The sequence below is a fragment of the Piliocolobus tephrosceles genome, chromosome 16 (genome assembly GCF_002776525.5).
Source record: "Piliocolobus tephrosceles isolate RC106 chromosome 16, ASM277652v3, whole genome shotgun sequence".
NCBI classification, from domain to species: Eukaryota; Metazoa; Chordata; class Mammalia; order Primates; family Cercopithecidae; genus Piliocolobus; species Piliocolobus tephrosceles.
In genome coordinates this window covers 54,500,120-54,521,081 of record NC_045449.1, presented here as the reverse complement: position 1 = coordinate 54,521,081, position 20,962 = coordinate 54,500,120, and the positions used below count along the sequence as shown (strand labels likewise).

The following is a 20,962-nucleotide window of genomic DNA, read 5'->3' as shown; positions in this document are numbered from 1 at the left end:
TATTTTATTTTATTTTTGAGATGGAGACTTGCTCTGTTACCAGGCTGGAGTGCAATGGCACAATCTCAGTTCACTGCAACCTCCGCCTCCAGGGTTCCAGCAATTCTCCTGCCTCAGCCTTGAAAGTAGCTGGGACTACAGGCACGCGCCACCACACCCGGCTAATTTTTGTATTTTTAGTAGAGATGGGGTTTCACCATGTTGGCCAGGATGGTCTCAATCTCTTGATCTTGGGATCCACCTGCCTCAGCCTCCCAGAGTGCTAGGATTACAGGCATGAGCCACTGCACCTGGCCAACATTGGAGTTATTTTTAGTTGGCTTTTTCTCTGTGGAAGTATGAACACTTGTTAAATTTAATGAGAAAATGGGGTAGTATGTAACTTAGGTTTCTAATTTTCATAAATTTTCTAAATATGAGGCTAAGAGTACTTAAAACTTTGAATCTAGATATTTCCTATTGTGACAAGATACAGAGATTCAAGGTTATAAATTTTGATGAGTTGAGAAATGTGTTTTGTGGTTTAAGTTGTAAAAGCATTCTTCTGCTAACAGAAATGCTTATCTTGATTGTAAAGTCAGATCTTTAAAGAAGTGGCTCAAACAGACTTAATAAGCAAAATTGTAAAACCCAGTGATCAGGTGGGAGTAAAGTGGAGTAAGCTTGAGGGAAGGTAGAGTTTTGGGGCCCAAGTGATGTGGATGATGTGGCCATAAAGCTAGAAAACTGGTTCGGTTTAAGTAAAGATGTAGACCAAGATGGGATAGGAGATGTGGTTTGAAGGAGGAGTGCTCAAGCATTCTGGAATGGGAGTTCCCTAAGGTGAAACATTTTAGTGAAGTCAGTGATTTTAATCTGAGGGAATCTGCTGGAGGAATCATTTAGTCTGTCTTCTTTCCATCTGGCAGTGCCATATTTTAAGTGTTAAAGGCTAATGTTTTGACTACTATATATACACCTATCGTTGTAAAGTCCAAGTTTATTCAAAGAATTGGATAAACTTATTTTTTGCTTATAAAATCTTTATTAGTCTTTTATATTAAATTATTGTTAGCCATAAAATAAGAAAACATTCTCAATCTTCTTTGATCCTGGATGAAATCTTCAGAACTCTTGTCCCTTTGGGACTGACCATGGTGCTGACTTGGTGCTGCCTGGGATACTGTCCATGGTGCTGCCCATAGCACTTGAAATTGTAACAGCTTGGTCTTTTCTATTTGGGAACATTGGCCTTAAACTAAAATGCATTTGAAAACTACAGTCAGCACATTACTACAGTCAGTAGTAATTACATATTTATATATTTATATATTTATTTTTGAGATGAAATCTTGCTCTGTTGCTGAGGCTGGGGTGCAGTGGCATGATCTCAGTTCACTGCAGCCTCCTCCCCAGTTCAAGCAGTTCTCCTGCCTCAGCCTCCCAAGTAGCTGGGATTAGAGGCATGTGCCACCACACCTGGCTAATTCTTGTATTTTTAGTGGAGAAGGGGTTTTGCCATGTTGGCCAGGCTGGTCTCAAACTCCTGACCTCAAATGATCCACCCACTGGATTATAGGTGTGAGCCACCGTGCCTGGCCGATATTTTAAATACACTTATTCAAATTTCTCAGTATGAAGATGACATGAATATATGTGTACACACACATATGTATGCATTATGACATGATATTGTTTTGATGTCTTTAATGCACAAAATGGTATTATACTCTACAAACCTTTCTGCTATAGACTTGTCACTCAATATTATGTTTCCAAGGGCCATCCATCTTTTTTTGAGACGGAGTTTTGCTCTTGTTGCCCAGGCTGAAGTGCAATGGTGTGATCTCGACTCACTACAGCCTCTCCTCCCAGGTTCAAGCAATTCTCCTGCCTCAGCCACCTGAGTAGCTGGGACTTACAGGCATGCACCACCACGCTGGTGAATACTTTCTATTTTTGGTAGAGATGGGGTTTCCCCATGTTGACCAGGCTGGTCTTAAACTCCTGACTTCTGGTGATCCACTCGCCTCAGCCTCCCAAAGTGCTGGGATTACAGGTGTGAGCCACCACGCCTGGCCAGGCCATCCATCTTTATTAAGTATACATAAAGTTGGTTTTGTTTTTTTTGTTTGTTTGTTTTTGTTTGTTTTTTTTTTGACAGGGTCTCACTTGACTGGAGTGCAGTGGTGCAATCATGGCTCACTGCAGCCTCAGTACCTGGCTAATTTTTTTATTTTGTGTAGAGACAGGGTCTCACTGTGTTACCCAGTCTGGTCTCTAAATTCTGGACTTAAGTGATCCTCCCTCCATAGCCTCGCAAAGTTCTGGGATTACAGGTGTGAGCCACCATGCCTGGCCAAGTTTTAATTTTAATAAAAATTGCTGTATAGTATTTTATATTATGAATATACAAACATTTTTCAGTGTTTAAGTACTATAAATAATGCTGCAGTGAACCTCCCTGTAGATGTGTAGACAAATGTTCTAGCATCTTTCTGGGACAAACACCTAGAAATGGAATTCCTGAATCAATATATTCATTTTTACGTTAAGATTTCAACCTACAAATATTTTCACTACATGAGGGAAATAACTAAGCTCTCTTGCCTATCAAAGTTACTCAGCATGTAGCCTGTACTTTATAGGAAATGTTAAGAAGGAGCAAGCCATCCAGAATTGGAGACAGAAGAGTGTTCTGAAACTTTTAGCCAAAATTTGAACTTATTATTTGATCTTCAGTGTGTTTTATGTTCCTTCCTCAGGCTTTGTTATTTTGCTTTTGAAGTAGTTAAAATATGTTTATGTCCCCCCTTTAAGTACAGAAATCTGATTATACAAACAATTTCATTTAAATAGTTTACAGAAAATCGGTCATTTGCGGTGACTCATGCCTGTAATCCCAGCACTTTGGGAGGCCAGGGCGGGCGGATCACGAGGTCAAGAGATCGAGACCATCCTGGCCAACATAGTGAAACCCTGTCTCTACTAAAAATACAAGAATTAGCTGGGCATGGTGGCATGCACCTGTAATCCCAGCTACTTGGGAAGCTGAGGCACGAGAATCACTTGAACCCAGGAGGTGGAGGTTGCAGTGAGTTGAGATTGTGCCATTGCACTTCAGCCTGGGTGACAGAGCAAGACTCTGTTTCAAATATAAAATAAGAGTTTACAGAAAATCCTTGTATATAACTCAAGTGGCTAGAATATAAAAAACAAGTTTAGAACAGAATTTAGAGTATGAAATTACCATAAAGACTTACCTAGTTCAGTCTTGATTTATAGATGCGACAAATCAAGGCACAGAGAACTTAAATTATTTACTTGGATTCTTCTGATTGCTAGCAGAATCTGTTGAAACATACATACTCAAAGTCCCTTTGAAGAGAACAGCTTTGTTTGTAATTCACTAGAATCTTTGCAACAGACATTTAATACTGCACAGGGACTTTTTTTGTTTACCTCTTGCTATTTGACCTCAGTAACTCACAAAAGTGCCATGCCTGTTGTTCAAACCAAGTGTGAAAAAACAGTCTTTTTTATTACCTGCTTTTGTGGTGAGAACTGCAGAAGCTCACTTACCCCGTGTGACTTGGACTGGTAGTTAAGTGAAAAGTTGGTTAAAGGCCTTTTCTTGGAGGTTTGGTCCATGGATTGGAGTTCTGTATTATCTTTTGTGCATACACTTCACCCGTAATTTCCAGGTGGATTTCTTTGAAATGGCTGGAGAACTTAGACTTTGTAGAGCATCTGAGAGTGCCAAAACCTCTTGGATTTTTGTAGAGTTCACTCCCAACCTTTTCTGATTTTAATGCTCATACCTAGTTAGCAGTATTTTTTTTCTAGAAGAAACTCTTCATTTAAAAAAACTTCCCAAAGCTTTCAACTTAGATTTATAATATCTATTCTAGAATGTCAAAGTCATTGTAATAACAGTTCAACAACCAGACCTTCAGAAGTTTTTATACTATTTAATTATATATTATAATTAACTGTACCAAGCGTAACTAGCACAGACAGATTCCAGAATGAACTTGGCTGACCCATGGTGTGTAGCAATTCCGTCTACAAGCTCTGAGCATTAGGCAAACCATAGGCTGATGGGTATATATTGGAGGGATAAAAGTTGGTCAGCTTTCTGATGAGTCAGCTCAGTGGAAGTTGCTTAAGAGAGCTGCTGCTGTATCCTTAAGGGGCCATTGGCAAATTTTAGGACAATTATCTTCAGGGAACCTAAAGGGAAAATAAATGTATGTGTATGTGTGTGTGTGTGTGTGTGTGTGTGTGTGTGTGTGTGTATCTGTCTGTCTGCCTGTCTGTCTCTGTGTGCATATGTGTGTCTGTTAAGCCTTATTGAAGAGTAGCGGTAAACTCTTTCTTACAGCGCATAATCAATTTGCCCTATTTGGGGAAACTCAAATGCAAAAATCCTCTTGAACTTTTCTGGGTAGCTTACTCTACTCTTTCCTAATAGTACCACTACTCTATACAGCACTGTAATATTTTTTGCTTTAAAAGTTTGTTTGTAAACTGGCATTTATAAGTATACTTTTGAGCTGATTTAAGAAATCAAGTCTTTTTCCTAGGGAAATGCTTCTTTGTAATTATCTGTCACTAGCAAAATTTGTTTTAACACACATTTTTCTAAAAATATGATACGGGTCTCACTGTGTTACCCAGTCTGGTCTCTAAATTCTGGACTTAAGTGATCCTCCCTCCATAGCCTCGCAAAGTTCTGGGATTACAGGTGTGAGCCACCTGTACAACACACTCTGTTGTAGTTGTACAATTCAAGGTTTTTGGTTGAACAGTTATTACATGATATAAAATCATGTGTAACACTTTAATATTTAAATTTATTACACTGTAACCTAAAAGTCATTTTAGAACTTTTTATGTGGCTTGAACAGGAATTTTCTTACCCAAGGCTTTGTATGTATGGTTTATTGCCTCCTTCATTATTAGCATGGAGACCATGGGTTTTCTGTTATTGTTGTTTCATTTAAACAGTTCATGAATATATTAAGCACCTGAAATAAACTGAGATGCTGTTAATATGAAGAGGAGTTAAAAACCTGGTCCTTGCCCTTATCTACATGCCGCGCATGTGGAACTTCTTATAGTTCCCTAGATGTAGCAGATGCTCAGGAAACATTTTTGTAGTAGTGAAAAAGAAATAAAAAAGAAATGTCAAAGTCTAACTTGCTCTGGAGCAAATTCCCCTAGTAAACATTGTTTTTCAAGCTTCTTTTTTTGCCTTGCATCCTACTTTCTTAGGCCAGAGGAATTCATCCACATCCCACCTTAGCTGTTTTTTTGTGTCAAACAAAAATCTTATTTGGAAGTAGCATGCTATGGCACCTGTGTTGGGGCACGCCATACTGTACTGCGTTGAATGAGGAGAAAGATGCGGAGGCCAGGTAGGGAGGATTGTGATCCTAACCAGAGTGGGATGAGGGATAACAACAGACTGCGTTCAGTGTTTCTTTTTGTTGTTGTTGTTGAGACGGAGTCTCGCTCTGTCACCCAGGCTGGAGTGCAGTGGCGCCATCTCGGCTCACTGCAAGCTCTGCCTCCTGGGTTCACACCATTCTCCTGCCTCAGCCTCCCGAGTAGCTGGGACTACAGGCGCCCACCACCACGCCTGGCTAATTTTTTTGTATTTTTAGTAGAGAGAAGGTTTCACCGTGTTAGCCAGGATGGTCTCGATCTCCTGATCTCATGATCTGCCTTCCCAAAGTGCTGGGATTACAGGCGTGAGCCACTGTGCCCGGCCTGCCATTCAATATTTTTTGGGGAAGAAACTCTCTAGTGATTATTATTTTTTAAATCTGTACCTGTATGTCCCTCCGGTGAAGGCCGTTTAAACCCCATTTTTGGTGAAGTAGTTTTATTATGATTCATTTATGTGAAACTTTTAGTTACTAGAAACACAACAATTTGATACTCCTATGATTTTTTAAAAAATGCTTCTTTTTTTCCCCTAGTCTCTTTATATACATTTGACAAAGCCAAACAGTGTATTGGCACAATGACCATCGAGATTGATTTCCTGCAGAAAAAAAGCATTGATTCCAACCCTTATGACACCGACAAGATGGCAGCAGAATTTATTCAGCAATTCAACAACCAGGCCTTCTCAGTGGGACAACAGGTAGTTTTAAATTTTCTTCCATTCCTTTAACTTTATAGGTATTCTAATTTCTGCAATTGTCCAAAATTAATTCCACCTTTTAAAAAGTGAGAGGAGCTTTATGTATCAACTGGTATGTCCAAGGTGAGTGATAAAAAGTAAGGGAGATGTATTTACTGAACTTCAAGGAGTCTGTTCAGAAAAATTCTAAAGTAGCTTTTAGATTAAAATGTCACGTATAATTACAGCAGTTTTTCCCTCAGCAAATTTGGGAACCCTGCAGACATATATATCTGAAATTTTCTTTTTATATCATAGGACATTTGTTTTGCCTCTGGAATGTCTGTCTCTTTCACTAATATAGTTCTGTAGAAAACGTAGCTCTTCGCCAGACATAGTGGCTCACGCCTGTAATCCCAACACTTTGGGAGACTGAGGTGGGAGGATCACTTGAGCCCAGGAGCTCAAGACCAGCTTGGGCAACATAGTGAGACCCTGTCTCTACAAAATTTTTTTAAAAAAATAGCTGGGTGTAGTGGTCTCAGCTACTCAAGAGGCTGAGGTGGGAGGATTGCTTGAGTCTGGGAGGTTGAGGCTGCAATGGGCCATGATTATGCCATGGCACTCCAGCCTGGGTGACAGATCGAGACCTTGTCTCAAAAAAAAAAAAAAAAAGTTCTTATTTTGGTTATGGGCTTATTTGAGAATCTTAAGAAAATTGAATTCCTGCTAGATAGGAAAAGGATATAGTGCATTATTTTAAAAAGAGTACTAGAATTGGAATGAACCTCGAGAGATTACCTTATCTAACTCCACATTTACAAATGAGGAATTTTATTTATTTATTTTATTTTATTTTATTTATTTATTCATTTATTTTTTGAGATGGTGTGTTACCCTGTCACCCAGGCTGGAGTGCAGTGGCGCTCATCTCAGCTCACTGCAACCTCTGTTTCCTGGTTCAAGTGATTTTCCTGCCTCTGCCTCCTGAGTAGCTGGGATAACAGGTGTGCACCACCATGCCCAGCTAATATATATATATTTTGAGACAAGAGTTTTGCTCTTGTTGCCCAGGCTGGAGTGCAATGGTGCAATCTCTGCTCACTGCAACCTCTGCCACCTGTGTTTAAGTGATTCTCCTGTCTCAGCCTCCCGAGTAGCTGGGATCACAGGCATACACCACCACACCTGGCTAATTTTGTTCTTTTAGTAGTGATGGGGTTTCATCATGTTAGTCAGGCTGGTCTCAAACTCCTGACCTTAGGTGATCCACCCGCCTTGACCTCCCAAAATGCTGGGATTATAGGCATAAGCCACCATGCCTGGCCATTTTTTTATTTTTTATTTTTTTATTTTTTTTATGTTTGGTAGAGATGGAGTTTTGCCATGTTGGCCAGGCTGGTTTCAAACTCCTGACCTCAAGTGATCCTCCCACTTCGGCCTCCCAAAGTGCTGGGATTACAGGTGTGAGCCACCACACCTGGCCAAATGAGGAATTTAAGATCTAAAGAAGGTAAATGGTATGCCCATGGCTACACAGCTAAGGAACATAGTTGAGATAAGAATTAATAAACACATATTTGATAGTACCTAGTACCAGCCACTGTTTTAGACACTGCAGATCGGCAATGAACAAAATAGATATAATCCCTACTGTCATAGAACTTACTTTCTAGTTGAGGAAAACAGAAAATAAGACAGGAATACCATGTACAGTTAAGTCTCTGATGATAGTACATCAGACCAGGACACTTCACCAGAGAGCCATTGCAGTGCTGTTGTGTATTGGATGACTAAAATTGTGCTCAGATTGCCTAGCTAAACTTGATGGTTTTTACCTTTGCTTTTAGCTTTAGTATCCTAATAGAAAATGTTTAGGAGAATGTTTAATAGGAAATGCTTTGGTATTTATAATAATTTAAAACTCAGTAGCATGTAGAGGTGAGTAAATCCGTGAATGAGAATCTTTCATAATTCAGAGAAGAAGTAAATATCTTACTCCAGATCACTGTCCTTACTGTTTCTTCTCATTTGTGGTATCTGGTAGTGTAGCAGGACTGACGGACAGCCCAACCTGTAATATTTACCGTTCTACCCCAGCACATAGAAGAAGACCAGGCTTTTAGAAGGGACTCAGCAAATATTTGGTGAATGAATAATTGAGCACTCAGAAGCTGTCTCTGCACTTGTAGGGCAAGCATTTTGTACTGGTGATAGGAAAGCATGAATTGTAGAGTCACACACCCAGGTTTGACTCCTGGTGTTCTCATTTACTGTGACTCTGAGCCTTGTTGCGTAGCCTCTTTCTGTATCTCTGCTTCCTCACTAGTAAAACGGAGTCATAGTTTCTGCTTCCAAGAGTGTTTGTGAATATTATATAACTGCCTGTAGCGTTTGAATTAAATACTAAGATACTTTATTCTTTGTTAGAAATAGTAAATGTGGTACTCTTGAATTACTTTAGGTGGCACTCTAACATTTAAATTAGATATTTTTTATCCACATGAAATAAATTTTAAACTTGAGTTTTGTAGTCATTTTGTAAACACTGATCATAAGTGCTAATTCCCTTTTCTTTATTGGCTATGAGTGTGCTTGAGGAGCAGATTGGAGAGGAGTATATAAGAGGAAACTGGTTTTCTGCATTTGAAAAACATTGGTGATGATCTAAGAAACCATTATATTATGAAGTGATTTTTCTCCTCTTAACTCTTTTCTACATAGCTTGTCTTTAGCTTCAATGAAAAGCTTTTTGGCTTACTGGTGAAGGATATTGAAGCCATGGATCCTAGCATCCTGAAGGGAGAGCCTGCAACAGGGAAAAGGCAGAAGGTAGATTTTATTTCTGATCATCTTTACTAGATCATCCTATAATGTAATTTGTGCAGATTGATTATAATTTTCCTATCTGTTGCTTAGTGAGTTTTTTCATATTGTGTACCCTTTTAAGATAGTAGGGGGGAAAATTGCTTTCATAGCCAGCATTGTTATTAAAATATAACTTAAAATGTACTTATTTGCAGACCTAATAGTAATGTAAAATGTAGACATATATGTACATATAATTTGCTTGAATGCAGATATTTGTTGTAAATAGTAAGAAACGCATTATTGGAAAGATATAGGCATGGAAATGAGGCATATAAGAATTGTAGAAGAAAGTTATGAGTAAAGTAAAAGTAGCTCAGATGATAGTCTGGAAGGTTTGCTTTGCCCGGAGAGACCTCATTTCCCCCTCACTTTTGGCCTTGCTTTGAGAAGTTCGCAAGTTTGCTATTAGACTCCTAATTATCGTCTTTCTATACAGATTGAAGTAGGATTGGTTGTTGGAAACAGTCAAGTTGCATTTGAAAAAGCAGAAAATTCATCACTTAATCTTATTGGTAAGATTTATAGTTTTTAGAAGATTTGAAATGAAGTGGGCCTGTTTCTATATGTAACTCAACTACAGTGATTTCCAAAAGGGGTAAAGGAAGGAGGAGCATCTGTCTTGAGAGAGTTTATCACAGAAACATAGGATATTTCCTGTAGGTCAGGTTTGCTGATGAAAAAGTTTGAAACATTCATCTGGATCAGCTTTGTCCAATAGAAACAGAATGTGAGCCACATGGGTAATTTTTAATTTCCTAGAAATAGCACTAAAATAAGAAACAAATTAATTTTTTAACTTTTAATTTTGAGATAATTTTAGGCTTACAGAAAATTTGCAGGAATGGCTCAGAGAATTTCTGTATGCCCTTTACCAGCTTATACCCTGATGTTAATGTCTTACTTGACATTGTCAAAAATACAATGGTAAGAAATGAACATGGTTTCATTTCCGCTAACTAAATTACAGATTTTATTGAGATTTCACCAGTTTTTCCATTGTGTCCTTTTCTGTTCCAAGATCTAATTTAGGATCCCATATTGCATTTAGTTGTTCTGTGTTTTGAGTTTTCTTCGGTCACTGACAGTTCCTCAGACTTTGTCTTTTATGACTTTGAGAACTGGTCAGTTATTTTGTAGAACACCCCTCACTTGGTTTTGTGTTAAATGAGATAGCATCATCATTTCTTTTAGTGATTCAGTGATGAATGTGCAGGTCAAGTCTTCCCAGCAGATTCATGGTTCAGTCCTACTCTTGTAGTCTAGCGCAACTTTTGTCATATTAAAACAACGCAGCTTGTTCTCTGAGAATAGTAACTCACCAGAATAAAGTGCCATTAACTGGGCAGTAATTCTTATTTTTGGTTGATTTAACTATGTTGATATCTACCCCACTAGAGAGGAGAGGGTTTTCATTGGTTGCACACCATCATGTCTGCGGTCACTTAAGAGTGTGTGGCCTTTATTTCCTGGTCTGCACATTACCATTCCCCCTTATTGTTTTTTGTTAATTATAAAATATTTTATTTATCAAATATGGTTAGGCACTCGAAAACAATTTACATGCTCTGAAGTTTGGTTCTGTTTTCACAGTTTTGTAATTTGCTTTTTAGTAGTTTTGTAATTTACTTATTTTGTTTCAAACATCTTAAATATACATCTATAACATGATTTTTAATGCCTGTATGTCATTTTATGGATGTAGGATGTATTTTCCTATTATTTATCTAGTACATTTATGAAGTGATTTCTTTGTATTTTATTTTTGTGTACCTTTTGTTAAGCTATCCCAAGGGAGCTGCATAACTTTGATACAAAATAGGTATTTCTAAATAATCTGTGGGAAAAAATTGTGTAATTGGCATTGAGTAAATTTTGTCCACAAGAGGGCAGTAGAGTGTAAGAAAAAATATTTTTGATCACTTTCCAAAGGAAATATTAAGACCTCAAATCTCTAACCATAGAATTATCATCTAGTACAAACTTTTTAAAAGTGTTACTTTATTTTTAATTGACAAATAATAATTGTATATATTTATAGGGTACAATTTAATGTTTTAATACATGTATACATTGTAGAATGATCAAATCAGGCTAATTAACATGTCACCTCAAATATTTAGCATTTCTTAGGATAAACTTTAATGTGACATTTTCTTCCCTGGTTTTATAAAAACTATATCATTACTTTACTTTTTGTTTATAATAGAGCATACTAAGGTACTTAATTTATTCTTTGTTTGAAATAGTAAATGTGGTTCTCTTAAGTTACTTTAGGTGGCACTCTGACATTTAAGTTAGATAATTTTTGTCCTGTGAGAGAATTTTTAAACATGAGTTTTATAATCACTGAAGTCTTTAGGATGATTTCAGACTTTTGTGTGCAAGTGAAGAGAAAGCAAAGAAGACATCAAACTTGTTTAGTGCATCTCCTTAGGCTAAGGGATTATATACCCAATTACCTGTATAAGCATAATCTCGATAAATATATGTATTTTAAAATACACTTGAGTTAGGAGACTTCAGCGACTGCGAGATTTCAGTTGCATTTCTGCCAGCTAATGTTGTCTTCATCAGATATGCACATGGTGTTTCTTCTGATCAACCAAGTTAGTTAATTTGGTTAGATTGAAGGTTAATAAAACCAAGTTTTATGGACTGATAGAAATAGACTACAGCATAAATTTAGCTAGTCATTTTGACGGCGTGTTACCATATATGGGGATCAGACAAAGTAGATAGCATAGCAAAACCTACCCTTCTGACTGTAAAATCAGCTAAGATTATATTGTTCATTTTTGTATATGTAATGGTAGCTTTTCTTTACTCATTTAGGATGCTCAGGGAGTTCTGTCTTTTTAGACTTAGTGATAAAGTCCTTGTTTCACATTTGATAATATTCGTTTGACATAGGCAAAGCTAAAACCAAGGAAAATCGCCAATCAATTATCAATCCTGACTGGAACTTTGAAAAGATGGGAATAGGAGGTCTAGACAAGGAATTTTCCGATATTTTCCGACGAGCATTTGCTTCCCGAGTATTTCCTCCAGAGATTGTGGAGCAGATGGGTAAGTTTAAAAAGAAAAATATTATAAAGTCTTGTATTATTAAAAAAATTAATGCAATGAAGAATCTCTTTTCAATAGTTTTGAAATTACTTTTCAGACCCATTAAAGTATTTTTGTCTTTTTCTTTAAAAATGAACAGATAAATTTTCTGAAAAACTTATATAATACTAGAACTTTTAAAATTACATTTTAATTTTATGGGGAAATCATAGAAGTAAGACTTGTGGTGGCTCCATTTTGTTATTTATTTATTGAAGAATGCTTTTCTATGGGGCATATTTAGAAATTTCCCCTGACAGTAGTAATACTAGTAGTGACTCCATTTTGTTTGTTTATTTCTGTAAGAATGTTTTTCTATAGGGCATGTTTAGAAAGTTCACCTGACTCTAAAGATCACTATGGGTCAGATTTACCCTGCTGAATAATAATGATCTATTAGACTGTGTGCATTGTTCTAACATTAGCTGCCATTCCTTTTTATTGTGCTGTCGCATTACCCAGTTAGTACATCTTCACACCTAATAAATGGATGCCTGGCATGTTTTTAAATTAAAATAAGTTTGATCCAAAAAGACAAATGCTGGATATACATTGAAGTTTCTATATTGCACACAAAGAAGTGCACTGTTCGTTTATCACTTTCTTCTTGAAGGTTGATTTAATTTATCTGTGTGAAGTGACTTTATTTGCCCAGTGGAAATGCTGTCATGACTGTTTTCATATTCATATCATTCGTTGGATTGGAATGTGAGCAACAGAGTATCTGAGAAAGGAATGTATAACATACCAGCTTCTGGCAGACTATTAGTGTAAAAACAGCATCCAAAAAAAAAATGGAAGGAATATGAATATATTACTCCCCTCATCCCCATCATTCTTTATCTTTAAATTGCTACTGGAAGATAAAAGTGCATTTATTATGGTGGGGATAAGAACTGCTTTCTAGGCACTAAGTGCTTGGATTGTATTAGCCTTCTATTGTTGGTAGCCTTTCTGCCTGGTCAGTCACTCTGATAAATTACAGGCATGGCACACACCTGTTCACTGGGTAAAGGTCGAGCTTGGAATTGGATTAAGAGAAAATGACAGAGACCCTCATCACCTGAGTTTTATACACCTTGAAATGGCAACAGCATACTTTTTATCTCAAAGATACAAAGGCCACGTCCATTAAAAGCAGAATTTTAATTGGGAAAATATTTTAAAATGTGGTAGTTCACTATCTTGTTAATTTGTATTTTTTCATCAAGACATGAAAATATTGTTAAGTGTATTTTGGGTAAAAGCAGGGATAAAAAGATGATTCCAAATGTTCTAAGTTATTCTTGTCGAATGTTTTTACTAGTTTTCAGAACTGAGATCTAGTGCAGAAAGAGTCTAATGATTCTGTTTCTTTGAACATTTATACTGTGTAGCCAACAAGTAGAAAAATAACTGCATTAGTAGTGAGACATCTCTTTTAATTATAAATGTTTTCTCACCGTTTGGAAGCTATTGAAGATACAGTTACTCAGATACTAGTTTGCTGTTTGTGAATTATCTAGATCCTGCACTTGAAGCTACTCGCAACGTCAGTATGCGTTGGGTAGATAATGCGTAAAGGAGTTGGACTCATGTTGGTCAGTTTGTGACCTTGCCAGCTGTTGGAGAGTTTTAAATTAAATCAGAACAGATTTGGAATTTGTTAGTGAATTTCATCTGTTTCTGATATCCGTATTGAAATGAGTTGAATTACAGTAGTGTGCTTTTTGTTGTTTTTGGTGTGCTAAGCACTATGGATTTGAATTTTGTGAGTGCCACTGTCCAGAACCTTTTTTATGGATTTATTTTTCTAATATTTTTACACTAATCAGACAAAAAATGAGTTCTATCCTTTTGGAAAAGTAATTTTTTTTTCTCTTTATGGCTTTTTGCCATCAGGAAGCATGTGTTATGAATTTCATTGAAAAGACAAACTAGTATAAAGCTGCCCTGGCTTTTGAGCTGAATTGAAAAACTTATTTTTTTTATTCTGGATGAAGTTTCTGGGTATCTAAAAAAAAAAAAAAAGTAAAGCTCCCTCTTTTTTTTTTTTAATCGTTAAATGGCTAAGAAATAATTCTCTTGTAATGCATGTATCATTCCCTGTCTTCCAATAGAGGCTTCTATTTTCCTTTGAATTTTGGGGGAATTATATAGTAAAATCGTTTCTTACACTCCAATTACAGTGTGGTTATAAGGCTCTCATTAGACTTTGGTAAAGGTACATAAATAAAAATGGTTACATTTTAACAGAATATAAATAAAATTAGACAAATTCTTTTTATGCATATTCTGTGTTTTTTTAACATGTCAGATGGAAACAAATTGATTTTTTCCCCTTTTTGTTAACTAAATAGATCTATTTGGTTTGGAGATTCAGCTGGACACTGCCTATGACTGGTTAAATCAGTTCTAATTTTTAAAAAAGATTAGAAAAGAATAATTTATGTAGGTTATGGGGCTTTTTTGTTTCAAGCAGAAAACTTTACTTTTGGCTTGAGACCAAATTATTGTCTTTACCATGGAGTCTAAAGTTATGTCTACTTTGTAAACAGGAATCTTAACTAGTGGATTTTTTGCCTATATATCCATTTTTAAATTTACAAAGTGATAAATTTAGAATATTTTCTTCTGTCATTATGTTCATCAGACTGATAATTATGCTTCTAGATAACAGAGTTCTTTCTTTTTGTTTATAAAACTTCATGTTGCCTTTTCAAAATTGAAAATATAGTTTAGCTACGAGCAGAATGTTGCTGATGAGATATAGGAGGACTAAAGGACTTAACCAGAGGCACACAATTATGCAGTAAAATTAGGGAACTGATGAGGTAATATACATGAAAATAACTGTCATGGACTTTCCAATCTGTTAGTTTCTCTCCTGAAAGTCTTTCAAATAGATAGTGTATACCTTTCTGCTTTTGTACTTTTGTCATATTTTTGTAGAATTAAAATCAAGGAAACCCTTAAAGTAGAAGGGAAGTCACATAAAGCTCTCTAGACTGAGGGATAAAGGAAAAGGGATTATTTAGGGGAATATCAATTTAGACTTTTGTTTTTGTTATTGTTTTAATCAGAGTAACTGTTGAGTTTCCCCCTTGTCTGAAGTAGTTGAGCTCACCCAAACCCAAGTGGGGCAGCCCTTCCTTGGAAGTATATGAGAGCAAGCAGCAAAGAAAACTAAACCTATACCTTGCACTTAGTAAATACCAAATAGGTATTTAGTTAGAATGCCCTCCAACCCCCCACAAAACAGATTTTTAATTAAGAATTACCTTAAATCCATAACTTTGTGGGCTAATAGAAGCCACATTTGAGTCCCAGGGTAGAAATGTGAACATCAAAGCTAGTATCTGGAAGTATAGGTGAATAAATTCAACAGCTGATTGCTGTCTTTCAGCATATTCAGGTGTTAACTGAATAGATAACTAAATACTTGTGTTGGGACATTTACCACACTTATTCCCCTGTATGCAGTTTTGTGGACAGTGTTCAGGATAAATAAATGATCGATTACCTCAGTTCTCACTGTAGCTTTTTTGTTAGCAAAGATAGAGTTTCTGCAAAGAAACTTCATTTTTCAGCATCCCTGGCAATTCTCTCTAAATTATAAATGTCAAAGCAAAAAAACACATCGTTTTCAATGAACAGTGGAATAATTGTTAAAGAATTAGTCAGTGTCTCTTAATGTAATCATGGTAATAGGTTCACATCTACCCAAGGAAAGACCTAGAAGGAAAAGGATGTAAAAAGGGAAGATCTCAGTCTTACACTGTCTTTCAGTGGATCTGTGGGGTGTAGATGTTCAGGCCACCTAGTGGGGAGGAAAGCCACTTGTTATGGTCTTGTGCCCCCATTCTTTGAAACTGACACTGTGTTCTTTTTGGTCTCCTTTCCCTAGTGTCTCCCTCTGTAAGCCCATTTTCAATAGTATTTTTAAGGTTTCTTTTGAAATTCAAGAGGAAAGCAACCCTTTTCTGATATCATAAGTGAAATTGCAGTTACTCTATGAAATAGAACTGCTGAGAAGATAAGGAACCTTTCGATCACACAGACATCTTTCACATGCTAAAAACAGTGCAAATAAAACATAGTGGAAGAAAGGGCACTAAGGTTTTGTGCATGCCATATTTGGGAGAGAGGGAGTTCTTGCTAAGATTAACATAAACACTGACACTCTTAAAATGCATTTTCACACCCCCACTCATGAGGAGAGATTGCATTTTAAATGGGGGTTAAGACATCTTGCCGAACTCCAGGGCTCTGTAAAAGGAACCCTAAGGCTAAAGAGCTTATCTGAAATTTGAAAAAAAGAAAAAAAAAATGAAGCTTTCTGACATTCATCTTTTTTTCTTGTATTAGTCATAACTTGCTTTTCAGCTATATTTTAGGTTTTGAATGCCAACCTGACATCTGTTCAAGTCTGCCTGTAATTTATTAGCAGAGGAAAAGACAGCAGTTGCTCACTAGTTAGAGATGCAAAATTTCTCCCTTCCTGTTCTCCACCAAGTATTTATAGATGATACCTGGATATGAGGAATGTAATAATTTACTAAAAACTTCAGGTCAGGAAATTTATAAAGATTTTTTTTTAATTGGAAGAATAAAATGGCTTAAGACCATGTAATTTCCAAAATCTCTAGAGCAGGATTTAGAGACAAAGCATAGACCCTAAAAAATACTTTAGCTAACTTTCTATAAATTCTAGTTTTTTTAACCTTGAATTAATTTTTCCATTGGTTTTCAATATTTTAGTTAAATGTACATTTGAACAGTGGTTGTGCTTATATCTGAAAGTCAAACTATATGTAAATTCACCTGGCATTTGCATTTATAGGCAGACTTGCAGAAACAAATCTTTTGGAGAGGCAGTGCTATCTACAGAGTTGCCAAATGGATTAGATTTCCTGGCAACTACAGTTGAGTTACTTACAGATCAACAGTTGGGTCACTGCAAAGTTGAGGTCTGAGTGTTAACCTGAGTGCCCACCGGTAAGAAACTGGTTAAAGCCAATCTTAACATGATATAGCTCCAAATGTAGAGACATGTTTGTGTTAATAAAAAATATATAAAAGCAAATGCATTCTAAAAATCTCTAAGGACATGTATTACATTGAAAAAAATGTTTACGGCTGAATGTGGTAGCTCACACCTGTAATCCTAGCACTTTGAGAGGCTGAGATGGGAGGATCACTTGAGCTCAGGAGTTCAAGACCAGTCTGGGCAGCATAGTGAGACCTCGTCTCATTTATTTTTTTTTTAATTTAAAAATTTTTAAAAAGTGTTTACTTCCGTGGAAGGGAGGCTAAGATGGGGAATACAGGGAAAGTTTTGTTCTTTTACTCAATTTTACCTTTATGTCTGAATGTTTTATTGTGATATTATATTTCTAATGTGTGATTTTAAAAGCCAACAAACAAAAGATAATATCACAGTATGTTTCTTGGGGTGGCTCTACTGTCAGCACGCAAAGTCAGCAGGAAGCAGGTACATCCTTCCCCCTTCATGAAGTTTTCTGTGGAGGAGGAGAGTGCAGGGTAAAAGGCCCGGATTCCAAGGGCTTTGCTGGCAGCCCCTTAGAGGGTAGGCAGAACACCTATCCTATTTGGTCAAGAAGAGAAAAACAGTTTCTCCATATATAACAAACTGCTTTCCCCCAGAATATTCTGCATTATAGTAATGGTATAAGTAGTCTGCCCTTCAAACATGAGAACATTTGCATCCAGGCCTTTAGGCAGCCAAGGCAGCATTAAAGAAGAAAGAGTGGGAGCAGAGTGAGCTGAGGGAGAGCAGAGCTTCTGACGTTTGAGGAACTGGGCGTGAATTTGTTTTCAGCCTTCAAAAACCATTCTCTTGAGGAATCTAATTCACGTGACCCCGGAAGTGAAACGGTTAGTGTTTTCTCCTGCTTTACTCCCATACATAGGTTGGTGATTATAATGAGGGTGGTGGCTAATACTAGCCAGACTCTGTTCTATGTGCTTTATTTATTATTGTGTTTATTAATCCTCACAACAACCTTCAGAAGTAGACACTGTATTGTCTCCGTATTATGGAGCAGGAATCTGTGTCTCAAAAAGGTGAAGTAACGGGTCCAAGACACACAGCTAGTAAGTAGTAGAGTCAGATTTGAACCCAGGCAGTCGAGTCCCAGACTTCATATCCTTAACCATTACATATTATTCTCCCACGAAAGCCCATCGTGTAAAACCATTTAAATAGGCTTTCTAGCTTCACTTTTTGGGGGACCTTTGAAGCAATCATTGAGGCAGCCTTTGTTCTAGCCAAGGGCCAGCCATGGCACCATTGAGATTTTGGGCTGGATAATTATTTGGTCTGGGGACTGGGTGTCCTTTGTATTGTAAATAACTAACTTTTCTAGTAATCCAATGTGTTCAAATTGTCATGAGCTCAAGAGACATGAAGATTTGGTGGTGGGCTGTAATGCTTAATACCTCAGTGCCACTTTTTTCATGTGTTTTTTGCCACGTGTTATAGCAGAATACAGGAAGGAAGGAACTGGTATGCGTGTGTCAGAGAAATTGTCTTAAACTGTCAATCTGGAGATGGAACATAACTGTTAAAATTAAATAATCATTTAAAAATTAAGCAACATAACAGGTGATATCAAAGGCCAGTATTTGATTAAGTGCCAGATGAGCAGTACAATTGATAAGCCCTATAGGAATTGAAAGGGAATCACATCAAGAAGACTTCATGGAAGAGGCAGAGCTTGAGTAAGACCTTAAATGCTGAGTGGTTTTGGATAGGAGGAGAGAAGAGGATGGTTGTCCATATCCTGGGAAGAGTGACAGACTAAGCACAGTATAGACTTCATGACTTAGACCAGTCTAGCAGAGCTGTTGTTTGGAAGAAACAGGAAATAAGATTAAAAAGTTCATTTTGGGTTGGGTTGTGGAAATCTGTGAGGAAATGAGGACTCTTTTAAGTACTGTCCCTGTTTAACCTTCCAGACAGACTCAGGTGCTTCTCCTGTGTTTCCTTGTACCTTGTATATACTTAGATCCAGCTGTGTTCTTAATGTAATTATTCATTTGCATTAGACTCCTAAGGCAGAGTTTCTCAACCTTGGCACTATTGACATTTTAGGCTGGATAATTCTTTGTTGTAGGGCGCCTGACCTGTGCATCATAGGATGTTAAGCGGCATTCTCTGGCCTCTACTTGATGTCAGCACTTCCTTTCCTCACCACTCCGAGCCCCAATGATGATTTTTAAAAATGTGATGAAACTGTCCTGTGTTGAGAACCATTGCTCAAAGGCCTTTGAAGGCACAACTGTAATGTCTTCTTATCCTGTATTATCAACATCAGGGGTGTTAGGATGTAGGTTGCAGGTCATTGTTGGACCATGAACCACTGTTACCAGTCCACAGTAAGATAAATATTGGAAATTAAGAGTAAGCAATTGAAATGTTTATAGCAATTTGACATTACCACAATTTTTAAAAAATTATATTTTACAAAAATGTTGGTCTGCAACGGATTGGAAATTTAAAAGGAAAAAAAAATACAACTGGACCTTAGCATAAATAGTTTGAGAAGCACTGGCCTATGTAAATATTTGCAAAATGAATGAAATTTTTGAACAGATGCCTTAGAGAAGAGGTGAGGCGAATAGTCTTAGAGACCAGTAGACTATTGCTGTCCAGTGCGTGGTACTTAGAATCTGGATTGGGGTGAAGGCAGCAGGAATGGAATAGGAAGAAAATACATGAAAAAATTGCAGACATGAAACTGGCAGAATTTGGCGATAGTTATTGCGGGTGACAGAATTGGAGGTGAGACTCAGGTCTTGTGAGAAAATGTTGGAAATAAGGAAATCAGGAGAACGTAGTTTTGGGAAAGTAGAGAATATCATTGCACATATTTTCAGTATCGTGAAAGAAAACTGGAAGCTGAACTGAAGAGAGGAAGAATTACTGGCATTTCAATTTATTGAAACCTAGCTTCAATCAGTCTGCACATGTTTAGGAAACACACTGTTGACCACTCTTGCTTGAAATACCCTCTTTACTTGGCTGTTCTCACTCCAAGCGTTTCTAGTTTTCCTTTTATCTCTCTGGCTGTCCCTTTTCAATCTCTTTTGTGTCCCTTAAAATGTTGGGATTCCTCAGAAGTCTGTTTTTGACCTATTATTTTTCTCTAATTATTCTCCCCCAAATTGATCACATCTGTTTCATAGCTTCAATTAGTATCTTTATGCTACTAACTCTCAAATACGCATATGCCACTTCTGTCTCGGTTGAGAACTCTGGATTTGTACCAGCATAACGTGTTGAGTATTTCATGATCACATAGTAAGCTTGAAATTAAACACATTCAGTTGCCCCTCAGTCCTCTCTAAACATGCATCTATATCTGTGTTTTCTATCTCTGACAATACTCTAGCCCAAAATCTGGATACCTTCTTTAACTCCTCTTTCCCTCACCCCCCACTTCCAGTAAGCCACAGAATAGACCATCAGTTCTGCAATCTCCTCAATCTATCTCAAATCCCTCCAGTTCTCTCTACCTCTCCCTGCCACTCTTCCTTCAGGACACCATTATCTCTTGCCTGAATTGCTCCATAAGCCCTCAGCCTTGCCCTTCTCTAATCCATTCTCCACACTGTAACTGGAGTGATTTTTATAAAAAGGCAAGTCTGATCCTGTCACTGCACTGGTTCAAACTCTTTAGCAGCCCGCCTTAACTCCTTACATGGTTTACAAGCCCTGTGTGATCTGGCCCCTGCCAAACTTTCCTGCCTCGCCTCTCAGCCTGTGCCCCTCCCCCGTACTCTGGGTTCCAGCCAGCCTGTGCTATTTTCAGTTCTTCTAATTTGCCATGCTACTTTCTTTTACCTCTATATCCTAGGGATCCTAGGGTT

General features: G+C 37.2%; 2 protein-coding genes across 13 annotated transcripts in view; both read left to right on the top strand.

Moving 5' to 3' along the window:
- LOC111525784 (leucine-rich repeat-containing protein 37A3-like) overlaps nucleotides 1-20,962 on the top strand; it is a 510,962-nt gene that overhangs the window by 110,081 nt on the left and 379,919 nt on the right. The gene's annotated exons all lie outside the window — the stretch shown is intronic.
- Nucleotides 5,251-20,962, top strand: part of LOC111528376 (vesicle-fusing ATPase) — an 85,124-nt gene continuing 69,412 nt past the window's right edge. For 3 of the 4 annotated variants that reach the window (XR_003308401.2, XM_026452086.2, XM_026452085.2), the window contains exons 1-5: nucleotides 5,252-5,399; nucleotides 5,967-6,133; nucleotides 8,837-8,944; nucleotides 9,420-9,495; nucleotides 11,894-12,049. Coding sequence is in view for 3 of the 4 variants with exons in the window: in XM_026452086.2 (XP_026307871.1) it covers nucleotides 5,375-5,399; nucleotides 5,967-6,133; nucleotides 8,837-8,944; nucleotides 9,420-9,495; nucleotides 11,894-12,049 (532 nt within the window). In the remaining variant the exon portion in view is untranslated. Of the gene's footprint in view, nucleotides 5,400-5,966; nucleotides 6,134-8,836; nucleotides 8,945-9,419; nucleotides 9,496-11,893; nucleotides 12,050-20,962 lie in introns of all 4 variants that reach the window. The other variant, XM_026452084.2, reaches the window with a different exon arrangement.